This window comes from Ascaphus truei, unplaced genomic scaffold, assembly GCF_040206685.1.
Source record: "Ascaphus truei isolate aAscTru1 unplaced genomic scaffold, aAscTru1.hap1 HAP1_SCAFFOLD_2874, whole genome shotgun sequence".
Classification (NCBI taxonomy): domain Eukaryota; kingdom Metazoa; phylum Chordata; class Amphibia; order Anura; family Ascaphidae; genus Ascaphus; species Ascaphus truei.
In genome coordinates, this window is record NW_027455831.1 from 1,444 (window position 1) to 24,306 (window position 22,863).

Sequence of the window (22,863 nt, forward strand, 5' to 3'; positions counted from 1 at the left end):
CAGACAGGCACACAGACAGGCACACAGACAGGCACACAGACACACACACACACAGACAGGCACACAGACAGGCACACACACACACACAGACAGGCACACAGACAGACACACAGAGATACAGAGACACACAGACAGACACACAGAGATACAGAGACACACAGACAGACACACAGAGATACAGAGACACACAGGCACAGAGACACACAGGCACAGAGACACACAGAGACACACACATACACACAGACACACACACGCAGACACACGCAGACAGACAGACACACATACAGACACACACACAGACAGACACACACAGACAGACACACAGACAGACACACACAGACAGACAGACACACAGAGATACAGAGACACACACATACACACACACACACACAGAGATACAGAGACACACACATACACACAGAGATACATAGACACACAAACACACATACACACAGAGATACAGAGACACACACACACACACATACACACAGAGATACAGAGACATACACACACACACACACACACACAGACACACAGAGACACACACACACACACACACACACACAGACACACAGAGTCACACATTACCTGCAAGGAGTGTAGTATCTGACCCAGCTTCTCCCGGGCTCCCTCGTAGTCTCCAGCTCTCTGGGCCCCCAGGAGCCCCTCCCGGGCCCTCAGGAGCAGGCGGTTCCCCTGCCTCACCCTCTCAGAGTCGAAGTGGTACAGGGGGTCACTGCGGGTCCCGCTCAGGAAGTCCATGTTGGCGTTGGCGCTGACGATCTGCCGCATGGAGGCCCGGAACTGCCGCGAGGACACCCCCTGCCCGAAATACGCCTCCAACAGGGCGTCCGCGGTCAGCGTCTTGCCCTGAGCGGGTGGAGGGCGAGTTAAATTAACGACCGGTCCGGAGGCCGTGGGTGGCACTCGCCAGGGGATGTTACGAGACATGGTCACCTTAGTAGGGGGCATTTCCCCAATGTAGCTCTCGGATTGGCTGAGGCTGATGGCAGTCAGTCACTAAACCCGCCCTCTAAGCTCAGTTAGGAGGTCGCATTTGGCGCCCGGCGTGGGACATTACGAATAATGGTTGATATATACATACTGGGGGGGGGGGGGACAGGGAGAGCGGGGGGGGTGGAGAGGGAGAGCGGGGGGGGGGGTGGAGAGGGAGAGCGGGGGGGGGGTGGAGAGGGAGAGCGGGGGGGTGGAGAGGGAGAGCGGGGGGGTGGAGAGGGAGAGCGGGGGGGGTGGAGAGGGAGAGCGGGGGGGTGGAGAGCGAGAGCGGGGGGGGGTGGAGAGCGAGAGCGGGGGGGGTGGAGAGCGAGAGCGGGGGGGGGAGAGCGAGAGCGGGGGGGGAGAGCGAGAACGGGGGGAGAGCGAGAGCGAGGGGTAGGGGGGAGAGCGAGAGCGGGGGGGAGAGCGAGAGCGGGGGGGAGAGCGAGAGCGGGGGGGGAGAGCGAGAGCGGGGGGGGAGGGCGAGAGCGGGGGGGGAGGGCGAGAGCGGGGGGGGAGGGCGAGAGCGGGGGGGGGAGGGCGAGAGCGGGGGGGGAGGGCGAGAGCGGGGGGGGGAGGGCGAGAGCGGGGGGGGAGGGCGAGAGCGGGGGGGGAGGGCGAGAGCGGGGGGGGAGGGCGAGAGCGGGGGGGGAGAGCGAGAGCGGGGGGGGAGAGCGAGAGCGGGGGGGGGAGAGCGAGAGCGGGGGGGAGAGCGAGAGCGGGGGGGAGAGCGAGAGCGGGGGGAGAGCGAGAGCGGGGGGGAGAGCGAGAGCGGGGGGAGAGCAAGAGCGGGGGGAGAGCAAGAGCGGGGGGAGAGCAAGAGCGGGGGGAGAGCAAGAGCGGGGGGTGGGGGGAGAGCAAGAGCGGGGGGGTGGGGGGCAGAGCGAGAGCGGGGGGGTGGGGGGGGAGAGCGAGAGCGGGGGGGTGGGGGGGAGAGCGAGAGCGGGGGGGGTAGGAGGGAGAGCGAGAGCGGGGGGGTGGAGGGGAGAGTGAGAGCGGGGGGAGAGCGAGAGCGAAGGGGGGAGAGCGAGAGCGGAGGGGGAGAGCGAGAGCGGGGGGGAGAGCGGGGGGAGAAGAGCGAGAGGGGAGGAAGAGCGAGAGGGGGGGAAGAGCGAGAGGGGGGGAAGAGCGAGAGGGGGGGAAGAGCGAGAGGGGGGGAAGAGCGAGAGGGGGGGAAGAGCGAGAGCGGGGGGGAAGAGCGAGAGCGGGGGGGAAGAGCGAGAGCGGGGGGGGAGAGCGAGAGCGCGGGGGGAAGAGCGAGAGCGCGGGGGGAAGAGCGAGAGCGCGGGGGGAAGAGCGAGAGCGCGGGGGGAAGAGCGAGAGCGGGGGGGGAAGAGCGAGAGCGGGGGGGGGAGAGCGAGAGCGGGGGGGGGAGAGCGAGAGCGGGGGGGGAGAGCGAGAGCGGGGGGGGGAGAGCGAGAGCGGGGGGGGAGAGCGAGAGCGGGGGGGGGAGAGCGAGAGCGGGGGGGGAGAGCGGGGGGGGAGAGCGGGGGGGGAGAGCGGGGGGGGAGAGCGGGGGGGAGAGCGAGAGCGGGGGGGGGAGAGCGAGAGCGGGGGGGAGAGCGAGAGCGGGGGGGGGAGAGCGAGAGCGGGGGGGAGAGCGAGAGCGGGGGGGGAGAGCGAGAGCGGGGGGGAGAGCGAGAGCGGGGGGAGAGCGAGAGCGGGGGGGGAGAGCGAGAGCGGGGGGGAGAGCGAGAGCGGGGGGGAGAGCGAGAGCGGGGGGAGAGCAAGAGCGGGGGGAGAGCAAGAGCGGGGGGGTGGGGGGAGAGCAAGAGCGGGGGGTGGGGGGGGAGAGCAAGAGCGAGGGGTGGGGGGAGAGCGAGAGCGGGGGGGTGGGGGGGAGAGCGAGAGCGGGGGGGTAGGGGGGGAGAGCGAGAGCGGGGGGGGTGGGGGGGAGAGCGAGAGCGGGGGGGTAGGAGGGAGAGCGAGAGCGGGTGGGTGGAGGGGAGAGCGAGAGCGGGGGGGTAGGAGGGAGAGCGAGAGCGGGTGGGTGGAGGGGAGAGCGAGAGCGGGGGGGTGGAGGGGAGAGCGAGAGCGGGGGGGGTGGAGGGGAGAGCGAGAGCGGGGGGAGAGCGAGAGCGAAGGGGGAGAGCGAGAGCGGAGGGGGAGAGCGAGAGCGGGGGGGAGAGCGGGGGGAGAAGAGCGAGAGGGGGGGGAAGAGCGAGAGGGGGGGAAGAGCGAGAGGGGGGGAAGAGCGAGAGGGGGGGAAGAGCGAGAGGGGGGGAAGAGCGAGAGGGGGGAAGAGCGAGAGGGGGGGAAGAGCGAGCGGGGGGGAAGAGCGAGAGCGGGGGGAGAGCGAGAGCGGGGGGGAGAGCGAGAGCGGGGGGGGAAGAGCGAGAGCGGGGGGAAGAGCGAGAGCGGGGGAAGAGCGAGAGCGGGGGGGGGAAGAGCGAGAGCGGGGGGGGAAGAGCGCGGGGAAGAGCGAGAGCGGGGGGGGGAAGAGCGAGAGCGGGGGGGGGGAGAGCGAGAGCGGGGGGGGTAGGAGGGAGAGCGAGAGCGGGGGGGGTGGAGGGGAGAGCGAGAGCGGGGGGGTGGAGGGGAGAGCGAGAGCGGGGGGAGAGCGAAGGGGGAGAGCGAGAGCGGAGGGGGGAGAGCGAGAGCGGGGGGGAGAGCGGGGGGGGAGAGCGGGGGGGGAGAGCGGGGGGGGAGAGCGGGGGGGAGAGCGAGAGCGGGGGGGAGAGCGAGAGCGGGGGGGAGAGCGAGAGCGGGGGGGGGGAGAGCGAGAGCGGGGGGGGGAGAGCGAGAGCGGGGGGGGGAGAGCGAGAGCGGGGGGGAGAGCGAGAGCGGGGGGGGAGAGCGAGAGCGGGGGGAGAGCGAGAGCGGGGGGGGAGAGCGAGAGCGGGGGGAGAGCAAGAGCGGGGGGGTGGGGGGAGAGCAAGAGCGAGGGGTGGGGGGAGAGCGAGAGCAGGGGGGTGGGGGGGAGAGCGAGAGCGGGGGGGTGGGGGGGAGAGCGAGAGCGGGGGGGTAGGAGGGAGAGCGAGAGCGGGGGGGTGGAGGGGAGAGCGAGAGCGGGGGGGTGGAGGGGAGAGCGAGAGCGGGGGGAGAGCGAAGGGGGAGAGCGAGAGCGGAGGAGGAGAGCGAGAGCGGGGGGAGAGCGGGGGAGAAGAGCGAGAGGGGGGGAAGAGCGAGAGGGGGGGAAGAGCGAGAGGGGGGGAAGAGCGAGAGCGGCGGGGAAGAGCGAGAGCGGGGGGAAGAGCGAGAGCGGGGGGAAGAGCGAGAGGGGGGGAAGAGCGAGAGCGGGGGGGAGAGCGAGAGCGGGGGGAGAGCGAGAGCGGGGGGGAAGAGCGAGAGCGGGGGGAAGAGCGAGAGCGGGGGGGAAGAGCGAGAGCAGGGGGGGAAGAGCGAGAGCGGGGGGGAAGAGCGCGGGGAAGAGCGAGAGCGGGGGGGGGAAGAGCGAGAGCGGGGGGGGGGAAGAGCGAGAGCGGGGGGGAAGAGCGAGAGCGGGGGGGGGGAAGAGCGAGAGCGGGGGGGAAGAGCGAGAGCGGGGGGGGGGGAAGAGCGAGAGCGGGGGGTGGGGGGAGAGCGAGAGCGGGGTGTGGAGGGGAGAGCGAGAGCGGGGGGAGAGCGAGAGCGGAGGGGGAGAGCGAGAGCGGAGGGGGAGAGCGAGAGCGGAGGGGGAGAGCGAGAGCGGGGGGAGAAGAGCGAGAGCGGGGGGGAAGAGCGAGAGCGGGGGGGAAGAGCGAGAGCGGGGGGGAAGAGCGAGAGCGGGGGGGAAGAGCGAGAGCGGGGGGGAAGAGCGAGAGTGGGGGGGGAAGAGCGAGAGTGGGGGGGGGAAGAGCGGGGGGAAGAGCGAGAGCGGGGGGGGGAAGAGTGAGAGGGGGGAAGAGTGAGGGGGGGGAAAAGTGAGAGCGGGGGGGAAAAGCGAAAGCGGGGGAAGAGCAGGGGGGGAAAGAGCAGGGGGGGGAAAGAGCAGGGGGGGGAAAGAGCGGGGGGGTGAAAGAGCGGGGGGAGAGAGCGGGGGGGAGAGAGCGGGGGGGAGAGAGCGGGGGGGAGAGAGCGGGGGGGAGAGAGCGGGGGGGGAGAGAGCGGGGGGGAGAGAGCGGGGGGGAGAGAGCGGGGGGGAGAGAGCAGGGGGGGGAGAGCAGGGGGGGGAGAGCAGGGGGGGGAGAGCAGGGGGGGGAAGAGCAGGGGGGGGAAGAGCAGGGGGGGAAGAGCAGGGGGGGAAGAGCAGCGGGGGGGGGGAAGAGCAGCGGGGGGGGAAGAGCAGGGGGGGGAAGTCATGGGAGCCCTGCCCCTTATCCCCTGGAAGCCCCGCCCTCTTCTCACCTGGAAGCCCCGCCCCTTCTCACCTGGAAGCCCCGCCCCCTTCTCACGTGGAAGCCCCGCCCCATTTCTCACCTGGAAGTCCTGCCACCGCAGGGCGGGGCGAGTGGGGTGGGGGTTGTCCAATAGGATTTGCAGGGTGAGGTTAAGCACCGCCCCCTCGGTCAGGTCCTGGTGGGTGTACGATCCCCAGGTGACGGACAGGAGCTTGGACCAGAAGTTGGGGAAGAAGGCGTGGCCTCCTGGCATAGCCACGCCCCCCAGAAGCAGAATGGGGAGGAGAATGGGGAGGGGGCGTGCCATGGGCCTGGCATGGGAGGAGCCTGGAGAGAGGACACGCCTAGTATTGTAAAGGACACGCCCACCTGTGACAAGCCACGCCCACATGTGAAAAGCCACACATGCACCTTGCACACACACAACACACACCCCTTGCTCACACACACACAAACACACACACCTTGCACACACAACACACAAACACACACACCTTGCACACACAACACACACAAACACATACACCTTGCACACACAACACACACAAACACATACACCTTGCACACAAAACACACACCCCTTGCTCACACACAACACACACCCCTTGCTCACACACCCCTTTCTCACACACCCCTTGCTCACACACCCCTTGCTCACACACCCCTTGCTCACACACAACACACACCCCTTGCTCACACACACCTTGCACACATAACACACACACCCCTTGCTCACACACACCTTGCACACACAACACACACACCCCTTGCTCACACACACACAAACACACACACCTTGCACACACAACACACAAACACACACACCTTGCACACAAACACACACACCTTGCACACACAACAAACACACACACCTTGCACACACACACACACACACACCTTGCTCACACACAACATACATACACCTTGCTCGCACATACATAGCCGTAGTAACACACAACTTGTTTGCACACGCACATACATCTTGCACACGGACACATTATGCACGCAGAAATGTTATACACACACACACACACATATACCTTGTACAAACACACTACACACATACAGCCTGCACATTTTATACACAAACACCTGGCACGCGCACACGGTAACCACATATATACAATGCTCATACACACTTAAACGTAGCACACACACGTACGCACAAACACACGTACACACATTATTCCTTGTATGAACACGTTACACACATTTCCCACACATGCACATTATATACACACACATTTTGTGTATACATACACAATACACAAATGCTATACACCCACAATAAACAAGTTATACACACACACAGATATATATATACATATACATACACGCTCTATAAACACCTTTCATGCACACATTCACTTTGCGCACACACGTAATACACAAAAACTATAAACACACACCTATCACGCACACACTTACACCTTGCACACGCACCCATACATAATACTCACATACACCATGCTCTTGCACGCACAACCACACTTTTTTTTTAAAAACATACACCTTTATAACACACAAACCTTGCACACACACATACACCTAGACTACACGCACACATTAAACATACAATCACCTTGCCCGCACACACACTTTATACACAAACACACTTGCCCGCACACACACTTTATACATGCATACACCTTGCCCAAGGGCACACAAATACACATACACCTTGCCGAAGCGCACACAAATACACACACATTCAACTTGCCCGCACGCACACTTTATACACACATATACCTTGCCCGCACACACACTTTATACACACATATACCTTGCCCGCACGTACACTTTATACACACATACACCTTGCCCGCACGTACACTTTATACACACATATACCTTGCTCGCACACACACACTTTATACACACATACACTTTGCCCGCACACACACTTTATACATGCATACACCTTGCCCAAGCGCACACAAATACACATACACCTTGCCCAAGCGCACACAAATACACACATACAACTTGCCCGCACGCACACTTTATACACACATACACCTTGCCTACATGCACACTTTATACACACATACACCTTGCCTACATGCACACTTTATACACACATACACCTTGCATGCACATACACACTTTTCACATACACACACTTTATACACACATACACCGTTCCTGCACACAATCATTTTATACACGTACACACTTTACATACACATACACTTTGTCCACACATATACTTTATACACACACATACACCTTGCACGCACACACACACTTCATACACACATACACCTTGCACGCACATGCACTTTATACACACATATACCTTGCTCGCACACACACACTTTATACACACATACACTTTGCCCGCACACACACTTTATACATGCATACACCTTGCCCAAGCGCACACAAATACACACACATACAACTTGCCCACACGCACACTTTATACACACATACACCTTGCCTACATGCACACTTTATACACACATACACCTTGCCCACATGCACACTTTATACACACATACACCTTGCCCACATGCACACTTTATACACACATACACCTTGCACGCACACGCACTTTATACACACATACATCTTGTCCACATGCACACATACACCTTGCACTCACACACTTCATACATTGCACGCATGCACATAGCCACACAACACCTTGCCAGCACACACTTTATACCCACAAACACATTTCCAACACGCACACTTTATACACCTTAAACGTACACGCACTTTATACACACATCTTGTCCACAGGCACACCTTGCACTCACACACACTTCATACATTGCACGCATGCACATAGCCACACACATACCTTGCCCGCACACACACTTTATACACATACACATTTCCAACACGCACACTTTATACACGCATACACATTGCCCGCACACACACTTTATACACATACTTTATACACACATACTGTACACCGTGCCCGCACACACACTTTATACACACATACACCTTGCCCGCACACACACACTTCATACACACATACACCTTGCACGCACGCACACTTTATACACACATACACCTTGCACGCACACTTTATACACACATACATCTTGTCCACATGCACACATACACCTTCCACTCACACACTTCATACATTGCACGCATGCACATAGCCACACATACACCTTGCCCGCACACACACTTTATACACACACATACACCTTGCCCGCACACACACTTTATACACACACATACACCTTGCCCGCACATACACTTTATACACACATACACCTTGCCTGCACACACACTTTATATACACATACACCTTGTCCACACACACACACTTTATACACACATACACCTTGGCCGCACACACACAGTATACACACACACTTTATACACACACACACCTTGCCCGCACACACACTTTATACACACATACACCTTGCCCACATGCACTTTATACACATACACCTTGCCCACACACACTTTATACACACATACCTTGCCCGCACACACACTTTATACATACATATACCTTGCCCGCACGTACACTTTATACACACATACACCTTGCTCGCACGTACACTTTATACACACATATACCTTGCTCGCACACACACTTTATACACACATACACCTTGCCCGCACGTACACTTTATACACACACACACCTTGCTCGCACACACACACTTTATACACACATATACCTTGCCCGCACACACGCACTTTATACACACATACACCTTGCCCGCACGTACACTTTATACACACATACACCTTGCCCGCACGTACACTTTATACACACATACACCTTGCTCGCACACACACACTTTATACACACATATACCTTGCCCGCAAACACACACTTTATACACACATACACCTTGCCCGCACACACACTTTATACACACATACACCTTGCCCGCATACACACAGTATACACACATACACCTTGCCCGCACACACACTTTACACACACACACACCTTGCCCGCACGCACACTTTATATACACGTACACCTTGCCCGCACACACTTTATACACACATACACCTTGCCCGCACACACACACTTTATACACACATACACCTCGCCCGCGCACACACACTTTATACACACATACACCTTGCCCGCACACACACTTTATACACACATACACCTTGCCCGCACACACACTTTATACACACATACACCTTGCCCGCACGCACACTTTATACACACATATACCTTGCCCGCACACACACTTTATACACACATACACCTTGCCCGCAGGCACACTTTATGCACACATACAACTTGCCCGCACATACACTTTATGCACACATACAACTTGCCCGCACATACACTTTATATACACACACCTTTCCCGCACGCACACTTTATGTACACATACACCTTGCCCGCACACACACTTTATACACACATACACCTTGCCCGCACGCACTTTATACACATACACCTTGCCCGCACACACACACTTTATACACACATACACCTTGCCCGCACACACACTTTATACACACATACATCTTGCCCGCACGCACTTTATGCACACATACAACTTGCCCGCACATACACTTTATACACACATACACCTTGCCCGCACACACACTTTATACACACATACACCTTGCCCGCACGCACACTTTATACACACACACACCTTGCCCGCACGCACTATATACACATACACCTTGCCCGCACACACACACTTTATACACACATACACCTTGCCCGCACACACACTTTATACACACATACACCTTGCCCACACACACTTTATACACACATACACCTTGCCCACATGCACTTTATACACATACACCTTGCCCACACACACTTTATACACACATACCTTGCCCGCACACACACTTTATACATACATATACCTTGCCCGCACGTACACTTTATACACACATACACCTTGCTCGCACACACACTTTATACACACATACACCTTGCACGCACACGCACTTTATACACACATACATCTTGTCCACATGCACACATACACCTTGCACTCACACACTTCATACATTGCACGCATGCACATAGCCACACAACACCTTGCCAGCACACACTTTATACACACAAACACATTTCCAACACGCACACTTTATACACCTTAAACGTACACGCACTTTATACACACATCTTGTCCACAGGCACACCTTGCACTCACACACACTTCATACATTGCACGCATGCACATAGCCACACACATACCTTGCCCGCACACACACTTTATACACATACACATTTCCAACACGCACACTTTATACACGCATACACATTGCCCGCACACACACTTTATACACATACTTTATACACACATACTGTACACCGTGCCCGCACACACACTTTATACACACATACACCTTGCCCGCACACACACACTTCATACACACATACACCTTGCACGCACGCACACTTTATCCACACATACACCTTGCACGCACACTTTATACACACATACATCTTGTCCACATGCACACATACACCTTCCACTCACACACTTCATACATTGCACGCATGCACATAGCCACACATACACCTTGCCCGCACACACACTTTATACACACACATACACCTTGCCCGCACACACACTTTATACACACACATACACCTTGCCCGCACATACACTTTATACACACATACACCTTGCCTGCACACACACTTTATATACACATACACCTTGTCCACACACACACACTTTATACACACATACACCTTGCCCGCACGTACACTTTATACACACATACACCTTGCCCGCACGTACACTTTATACACACATACACCTTGCTCGCACACACACACTTTATACACACATATACCTTGCCCGCAAACACACACTTTATACACACATACACCTTGCCCGCACACACACTTTATACACACATACACCTTGCCCGCATACACACAGTATACACACATACACCTTGCCCGCACACACACTTTATACACACACACACACCTTGCCCGCACGCACACTTTATATACACGTACACCTTGCCCGCACACACTTTATACACACATACACCTTGCCCGCACACACACACTTTATACACACATACACCTCGCCCGCGCACACACACTTTATACACACATACACCTTGCCCGCACACACACTTTATACACACATACACCTTGCCCGCACACACACTTTATACACACATACACCTTGCCCGCACGCACACTTTATACACACATATACCTTGCCCGCACACACACTTTATACACACATACACCTTGCCCGCAGGCACACTTTATGCACACATACAACTTGCCCGCACATACACTTTATGCACACATACAACTTGCCCGCACATACACTTTATATACACACACCTTTCCCGCACGCACACTTTATGTACACATACACCTTGCCCGCACACACACTTTATACACACATACACCTTGCCCGCACGCACTTTATACACATACACCTTGCCCGCACACACACACTTTATACACACATACACCTTGCCCGCACACACACTTTATACACACATACATCTTGCCCGCACGCACTTTATGCACACATACAACTTGCCCGCACATACACTTTATACACACATACACCTTGCCCGCACACACACTTTATACACACATACACCTTGCCCGCACGCACACTTTATACACACACACAGTATACACACACACCTTGCCCGCACGCACTATATACACATACACCTTGCCCGCACACACACACTTTATACACACATACACCTTGCCCGCACACACACTTTATACACACATACACCTTGCCCACACACACTTTATACACACATACACCTTGCCCACATGCACTTTATACACATACACCTTGCCCACACACACTTTATACACACATACCTTGCCCGCACACACACTTTATACATACATATACCTTGCCCGCACGTACACTTTATACACACATACACCTTGCTCGCACACACACTTTATACACACATACACCTTGCACGCACACGCACTTTATACACACATACATCTTGTCCACATGCACACATACACCTTGCACTCACACACTTCATACATTGCACGCATGCACATAGCCACACAACACCTTGCCAGCACACACTTTATACACACAAACACATTTCCAACACGCACACTTTATACACCTTAAACGTACACGCACTTTATACACACATCTTGTCCACAGGCACACCTTGCACTCACACACACTTCATACATTGCACGCATGCACATAGCCACACACATACCTTGCCCGCACACACACTTTATACACATACACATTTCCAACACGCACACTTTATACACGCATACACATTGCCCGCACACACACTTTATACACATACTTTATACACACATACTGTACACCGTGCCCGCACACACACTTTATACACACATACACCTTGCCCGCACACACACACTTCATACACACATACACCTTGCACGCACGCACACTTTATCCACACATACACCTTGCACGCACACTTTATACACACATACATCTTGTCCACATGCACACATACACCTTCCACTCACACACTTCATACATTGCACGCATGCACATAGCCACACATACACCTTGCCCGCACACACACTTTATACACACACATACACCTTGCCCGCACACACACTTTATACACACACATACACCTTGCCCGCACATACACTTTATACACACATACACCTTGCCTGCACACACACTTTATATACACATACACCTTGTCCACACACACACACTTTATACACACATACACCTTGGCCGCACACACACAGTATACACACACACTTTATACACACACACACCTTGCCCGCACACACACTTTATACACACATACACCTTGCCCACATGCACTTTATACACATACACCTTGCCCACACACACTTTATACACACATACCTTGCCCGCACACACACTTTATACATACATATACCTTGCCCGCACGTACACTTTATACACACATACACCTTGCTCGCACGTACACTTTATACACACATATACCTTGCTCGCACACACACTTTATACACACATACACCTTGCCCGCACGTACACTTTATACACACACACACCTTGCTCGCACACACACACTTTATACACACATATACCTTGCCCGCACACACGCACTTTATACACACATACACCTTGCCCGCACGTACACTTTATACACACATACACCTTGCCCGCACGTACACTTTATACACACATACACCTTGCTCGCACACACACACTTTATACACACATATACCTTGCCCGCAAACACACACTTTATACACACATACACCTTGCCCGCACACACACTTTATACACACATACACCTTGCCCGCATACACACAGTATACACACACACACCTTGCCCGCACGCACACTTTATATACACGTACACCTTGCCCGCACACACTTTATACACACATACACCTTGCCCGCACACACACACTTTATACACACATACACCTCGCCCGCGCACACACACTTTATACACACATACACCTTGCCCGCACACACACTTTATACACACATACACCTTGCCCGCACACACACTTTATACACACATACACCTTGCCCGCACGCACACTTTATACACACATATACCTTGCCCGCACACACACTTTATACACACATACACCTTGCCCGCAGGCACACTTTATGCACACATACAACTTGCCCGCACATACACTTTATGCACACATACAACTTGCCCGCACATACACTTTATATACACACACCTTTCCCGCACGCACACTTTATGTACACATACACCTTGCCCGCACACACACTTTATACACACATACACCTTGCCCGCACGCACTTTATACACATACACCTTGCCCGCACACACACACTTTATACACACATACACCTTGCCCGCACACACACTTTATACACACATACATCTTGCCCGCACGCACTTTATGCACACATACAACTTGCCCGCACATACACTTTATACACACATACACCTTGCCCGCACACACACTTTATACACACATACACCTTGCCCGCACGCACACTTTATACACACACACAGTATACACACACACCTTGCCCGCACGCACTATATACACATACACCTTGCCCGCACACACACACTTTATACACACATACACCTTGCCCGCACACACACTTTATACACACATACACCTTGCCCACACACACTTTATACACACATACACCTTGCCCACATGCACTTTATACACATACACCTTGCCCACACACACTTTATACACACATACCTTGCCCGCACACACACTTTATACATACATATACCTTGCCCGCACGTACACTTTATACACACATACACCTTGCTCGCACACACACTTTATACACACATACACCTTGCACGCACACGCACTTTATACACACATACATCTTGTCCACATGCACACATACACCTTGCACTCACACACTTCATACATTGCACGCATGCACATAGCCACACAACACCTTGCCAGCACACACTTTATACACACAAACACATTTCCAACACGCACACTTTATACACCTTAAACGTACACGCACTTTATACACACATCTTGTCCACAGGCACACCTTGCACTCACACACACTTCATACATTGCACGCATGCACATAGCCACACACATACCTTGCCCGCACACACACTTTATACACATACACATTTCCAACACGCACACTTTATACACGCATACACATTGCCCGCACACACACTTTATACACATACTTTATACACACATACTGTACACCGTGCCCGCACACACACTTTATACACACATACACCTTGCCCGCACACACACACTTCATACACACATACACCTTGCACGCACGCACACTTTATCCACACATACACCTTGCACGCACACTTTATACACACATACATCTTGTCCACATGCACACATACACCTTCCACTCACACACTTCATACATTGCACGCATGCACATAGCCACACATACACCTTGCCCGCACACACACTTTATACACACACATACACCTTGCCCGCACACACACTTTATACACACACATACACCTTGCCCGCACATACACTTTATACACACATACACCTTGCCTGCACACACACTTTATATACACATACACCTTGTCCACACACACACACTTTATACACACATACACCTTGCCCGCACGTACACTTTATACACACATACACCTTGCCCGCACGTACACTTTATACACACATACACCTTGCTCGCACACACACACTTTATACACACATATACCTTGCCCGCAAACACACACTTTATACACACATACACCTTGCCCGCACACACACTTTATACACACATACACCTTGCCCGCATACACACAGTATACACACATACACCTTGCCCGCACACACACTTTATACACACACACACACCTTGCCCGCACGCACACTTTATATACACGTACACCTTGCCCGCACACACTTTATACACACACACACTTTATACACACATACACCTCGCCCGCGCACACACACTTTATACACACATACACCTTGCCCGCACACACACTTTATACACACATACACCTTGCCCGCACACACACTTTATACACACATACACCTTGCCCGCACGCACACTTTATACACACATATACCTTGCCCGCACACACACTTTATACACACATACACCTTGCCCGCAGGCACACTTTATGCACACATACAACTTGCCCGCACATACACTTTATGCACACATACAACTTGCCCGCACATACACTTTATATACACACACCTTTCCCGCACGCACACTTTATGTACACATACACCTTGCCCGCACACACACTTTATACACACATACACCTTGCCCGCACGCACTTTATACACATACACCTTGCCCGCACACACACACTTTATACACACATACACCTTGCCCGCACACACACTTTATACACACATACATCTTGCCCGCACGCACTTTATGCACACATACACCTTGCCCGCACGCACACTTTATACACACACACAGTATACACACACACCTTGCCCGCACGCACTATATACACATACACCTTGCCCGCACACACACACTTTATACACACATACACCTTGCCCGCACACACACTTTATACACACATACACCTTGCCCACACACACTTTATACACACATACACCTTGCCCACATGCACTTTATACACATACACCTTGCCCACACACACTTTATACACACATACCTTGCCCGCACACACTTTATACACACATACCTTGCCCGCACACACACTTTATACATACATATACCTTGCCCGCACGTACACTTTATACACACATACACCTTGCTCGCACACACACTTTATACACACATACACCTTGCACGCACACGCACTTTATACACACATACATCTTGTCCACATGCACACATACACCTTGCACTCACACACTTCATACATTGCACGCATGCACATAGCCACACAACACCTTGCCAGCACACACTTTATACACACAAACACATTTCCAACACGCACACTTTATACACCTTAAACGTACACGCACTTTATACACACATCTTGTCCACAGGCACACCTTGCACTCACACACACTTCATACATTGCACGCATGCACATAGCCACACACATACCTTGCCCGCACACACACTTTATACACATACACATTTCCAACACACACTCTTTATACACGCATACACATTGCCCGCACACACACTTTATACACATACTTTATACACACATACTGTACACCGTGCCCGCACACACACTTTATACACACATACACCTTGCCCGCACACACACACTTCATACACACATACACCTTGCACGCACGCACACTTTATCCACACATACACCTTGCACGCACACTTTATACACACATACATCTTGTCCACATGCACACATACACCTTCCACTCACACACTTCATACATTGCACGCATGCACATAGCCACACATACACCTTGCCCGCACACACACTTTATACACACACATACACCTTGCCCGCACACACACTTTATACACACACATACACCTTGCCCGCACATACACTTTATACACACATACACCTTGCCTGCACACACACTTTATATACACATACACCTTGTCCACACACACACACTTTATACACACATACACCTTGGCCGCACACACACAGTATACACACACACACCTTGCCCGCACACACACTTTATACACACATACACCTTGCCCACATGCACTTTATACACATACACCTTGCCCACACACACTTTATACACACATACACCTTGCCCACACACACTTTATACACACATACCTTGCCCGCACACACACTTTATACATACATATACCTTGCCCGCACGTACACTTTATACACACATACACCTTGCTCGCACGTACACTTTATACACACATATACCTTGCTCGCACACACACTTTATACACACATACACCTTGCCCGCACGTACACTTTATACACACACACACCTTGCTCGCACACACACACTTTATACACACATATACCTTGCCCGCACACACGCACTTTATACACACATACACCTTGCCCGCACGTACACTTTATACACACATACACCTTGCTCGCACACACACACTTTATACACACATATACCTTGCCCGCAAACACACACTTTATACACACATACACCTTGCCCGCACACACACTTTATACACACATACACCTTGCCCGCATACACACAGTATACACACATACACCTTGCCCGCACACACACTTTATACACACACACACACACCTTGCCCGCACGCACACTTTATATACACGTACACCTTGCCCGCACACACTTTATACACACATACACCTTGCCCGCACACACACTTTATACACACATACACCTCGCCCGCGCACACACACTTTATACACACATACACCTTGCCCGCACACACACTTTATACACACATACACCTTGCCCGCACACACACTTTATACACACATACACCTTGCCCGCACGCACACTTTATACACACATATACCTTGCCCGCACACACACTTTATACACACATACACCTTGCCCGCAGGCACACTTTATGCACACATACAACTTGCCCGCACATACACTTTATGCACACATACAACTTGCCCGCACATACACTTTATATACACACACCTTTCCCGCACGCACACTTTATGTACACATACACCTTGCCCGCACACACATTTTATACACACATACACCTTGCCCGCACGCACTTTATACACATACACCTTGCCCGCACACACACACTTTATACACACATACACCTTGCCCGCACACACACTTTATACACACATACATCTTGCCCGCACGCACTTTATGCACACATACAACTTGCCCGCACATACACTTTATACACACATACACCTTGCCCGCACACACACTTTATACACACATACACCTTGCCCGCACGCACACTTTATACACACACACAGTATACACACACACCTTGCCCGCACGCACTATATACACATACACCTTGCCCGCACACACACACTTTATACACACATACACCTTGCCCGCACACACACTTTATACACACATACATCTTGCCCGCACGCACACTTTATGCACACATACAACTTGCCCGCACATACACTTTATACACACATACACCTTGCCCGCATGCACACTTTATACACACACACAGTATACACACACACACCTTGCCCGCACGCACACTTTATACACACACACCTTGCCCACAAGTACACTTTATACACACATCTTGCCCGCACGCACACTTTATATACACATACACCTTGCCCGCACACACACTTTATATACACATACACCTTGCCCGCACACACACTTTATACACACATACACCTTGCCCGCACACACACACTTTATACACACATACACCTTGCCCGCACGTACACTTTATACACACACACACCTTGCTCGCACACACACACTTTATACACACATATACCTTGCCCGCACACACGCACTTTATACACACATACACCTTGCCCGCACGTACACTTTATACACACATACACCTTGCCCGCACGTACACTTTATACACACATACACCTTGCTCGCACACACACACTTTATACACACATATACCTTGCCCGCAAACACACACTTTATACACACATACACCTTGCCCGCACACACACTTTATACACACATACACCTTGCCCGCATACACACAGTATACACACATACACCTTGCCCGCACACACACTTTATACACACACACACACACACACCTTGCCCGCACGCACACTTTATATACACGTACACCTTGCCCGCACACACTTTATACACACATACACCTTGCCCGCACACACACACTTTATACACACATACACCTCGCCCGCGCACACACACTTTATACACACATACACCTTGCCCGCACACACACTTTATACACACATACACCTTGCCCGCACACACACTTTATACACACATACACCTTGCCCGCACGCACACTTTATACACACATACACCTTGCCCGCACACACACTTTATACACACATACACCTTGCCCGCAGGCACACTTTATGCACACATACAACTTGCCCGCACATACACTTTATGCACACATATACCTTGCCCGCACATACACTTTATATACACACACCTTTCCCGCACGCACACTTTATGTACACATACACCTTGCCCGCACACACACTTTATACACACATACACCTTGCCCGCACGCACTTTATACACATACACCTTGCCCGCACACACACACTTTATACACACATACACCTTGCCCGCACACACACTTTATACACACATACATCTTGCCCGCACGCACTTTATGCACACATACAACTTGCCCGCACATACACTTTATACACACATACACCTTGCCCGCACACACACTTTATACACACATACACCTTGCCCGCACGCACACTTTATACACACACACAGTATACACACACACCTTGCCCGCACGCACTATATACACATACACCTTGCCCGCACACACACACTTTATACACACATACACCTTGCCCGCACACACACTTTATACACACATACACCTTGCCCGCATGCACACTTTATACACACACACAGTATACACACACACACACCTTGCCCGCACGCACACTTTATACACACACACCTTGCCCACAAGTACACTTTATACACACATCTTGCCCGCACGCACACTTTATACACACATACACCTTGCCCGCACACACACTTTATATACACATACACCTTGCCCGCACACACACTTTATACACACATACACCTTGCCCACACACACTTTATATACACATACACCTTGCCCGCACACACACTTTATACACACATACACCTTGCCCGCACACACACACTTTATACACACATACACCTTGCCCGCACACACTTTATATAAACATACACCTTGCCCGCACACACTTTATACACAGACACACATATATATATATATATATATACACACCGCCAGACCAGAGACTCGCAGAGTGTCGCTCCCTCGTTAACCCCTTCCCGGTCAGAGAACCACAAAGCGTCGCTCAATTGTTAACCATTTCCCTGCCAGAGACCCGCAGAGCATCGCTCCCTCCTTAACCCCTTCCCCACCTGCGTTTTGGTCTTGAGTTTCTTAAAGGGCCGGCGTCTCCTGACGATGCACCTTGCGCCTCGCTCTCTCTTATCTCCCCATCCCAGTAGTCACTTCTCAGTGTTTATCAGCCCGCCCTCCACTCTTAAAGGGCCAGCGGCCTCTATCCCAAGAGAGGAGGAGGGGAGGGGGGGGGGGGGCAGAGAGAGTGCACAAGTGGTTTGGGCTCCGGGGTTTGGGGATGTGACAGAGAGAGACGTGGGCTGAGGTAGTCACACTGATAGATATAATTAGAGACACAGATGAACAGATCCAGATATTGTTAATTGGTAGTAAATAAAAAGTAGTTACAGTGTGTGTGTGAGTGTGTGTCTGTCTGTGTATCCATCTCTATATCTGTGTGTTTTTTGTGTATATATTTGCGTGCGTGTGAGCATCTACTGTGTGTAAATATCTGTGTGATGGAGTGTGTGTATCTGTGTGTGTGTATGTATCTGAGTGAGTGTGCGTATCTGATTGAGTGTGCATATCCGAGTGAGTGTGTGTGTATCTGAGTGTGTGTGTATCTGAGTGAGTGTGTGTGTATCTGAGTGAGTGTGTGTGTATCTGAGTGAGTGTGTGTGTATCTGAGTGAGTGTGTGTGTATCTGAGTGAGTGTGTGTGTATCTGAGTGAGTGTGTGTATCTGAGTGAGTGTGTGTATCTGAGAGATGGGTATGGAAGAGAGAGAGGGGAGAAAGGGTGGGGGGGAAAGAAAGACAGGGGGGGAGGGAGAGAGACGGGGAGAGAGAGACAGGGGGAGGGAGAGAGAGACGGGGAGGGAGAGAGAGACAGGGGGAGGGAGAGAGAGACAGGGGGAGGGAGAGAGAGACGGGGAGGGAGAGAGAGACGGGGAGGGAGAGAGAGACAGGGGGAGGGAGAGAGAGACAGGGGGAGGGAGAGAGAGACAGGGGGAGGGAGAGAGAGACAGGGGGAGGGAGAGAGAGACAGATGGAGAGAGAGAGAGAGAGAGAGACAGATGGAGAGAGAGAGAGAGAGACAGATGGAGAGAGAGAGAGAGAGAGAGAGAGAGAGAGAGAGAGAGAGAGACAGGGGGAGAATCTATAGACAGATACAGAACAGGTTGCTGTATATAGCTCTGTGTAAATCTCTTTCGGTCTTTGTGCGTCCCTGTCACAGTGTGTGTGTGTGTGCGTCTGTGCGTGAGGGGTCACGAGCCCTTTGTCCCCCCACAAAACCACACAGCAGGGAAGAGCGTGAGAAAGCAAAAGCTTAACCACTACACCAAAGAAAAAGCTGGGTGTCCCCTCCTCCCCCTCCTATAACACACAGCGCTGTACACTTAACCACTAGACCACAGGAACAGTACAGCGTCCGCCACCTCTAATACACTGATCTTAAGAGCTGACACTCTAACATCAAACTCGTCCTCCCCATCAACCGACTCTTCCCCCCATACCATCTCCATGCACCCTGACTCTTCCCCATCAACGTACTCCTCCCCCCATACCATTTCCATGCACCCCGACTCTTCCCCATCAACCTACCCTTCCCCCATACCATCTCCATGCACCCCGACTCTTCCCCATCAACCTACTCTTCCCCCCATACCATCTCCATGCACCCCGACTCTTCCCCATCAACGTACTCTTCCCCCCATACCATCTCCATGCACCCCGACTCTTCCCCATCAACGTACTCTTCCCCCCATACCATCTCCATGCACCCCGACTCTTCCCCATCAACCTACTCTTCCCCCCATACCATCTCCATGCACCCCGACTCTTCCCCATCAACGTACTCCTCCCCCCCATACCATCTCCATGCACCCCGACTCTTCCCCATCAACCTGCCCTTCCCCCATACCATCTCCATGCACCCCGACTCTTCCCCATCAACGTACTCCTCCCCCCATACCATCTCCATGCACCCTGACTCTTCCCCATCAACGTACTCCTCCCCCCATACCATCTCCATGCAACCCGACTCTTCCCCATCAACCTGCCCTTCCCCCCATACCATCTCCATGCACCCCGACTCTTCCCCATCAACGTACTCCTCCCCCCATACCATCTCCATGCACCCCGACTCTTCCCCATCAACCTACCCTTCCCCCCATACCATCTCCATGCACCACGACTCTTCCCCATCAACCTACTCTTCCCCCCATACCATCTCCATGCACCCCGACTCTTCCCAATCAACCTACTCTTCCCCCATATCATCTCCATGCACCCCGACTCT

At 52.8% G+C, this 22,863-nt stretch overlaps 1 protein-coding gene across 1 annotated transcript; it reads right to left on the reverse strand.

Annotated features, from left to right (window-relative positions):
- Nucleotides 1-557: 557 nt before the first annotated feature.
- On the reverse strand, nucleotides 558-20,634 carry LOC142483011 (von Willebrand factor A domain-containing protein 7-like; the record flags this gene model as incomplete). The annotated part of the gene is made up of 3 exons (XM_075583116.1): nucleotides 20,501-20,634; nucleotides 5,335-5,582; nucleotides 558-870 (listed from the first exon to the last, which is right to left on the reverse strand). Coding segments are annotated over exons 2-3 (541 nt in total), but the record flags the coding sequence as incomplete, so codon positions are not given.
- Nucleotides 20,635-22,863: the final 2,229 nt, after the last annotated feature.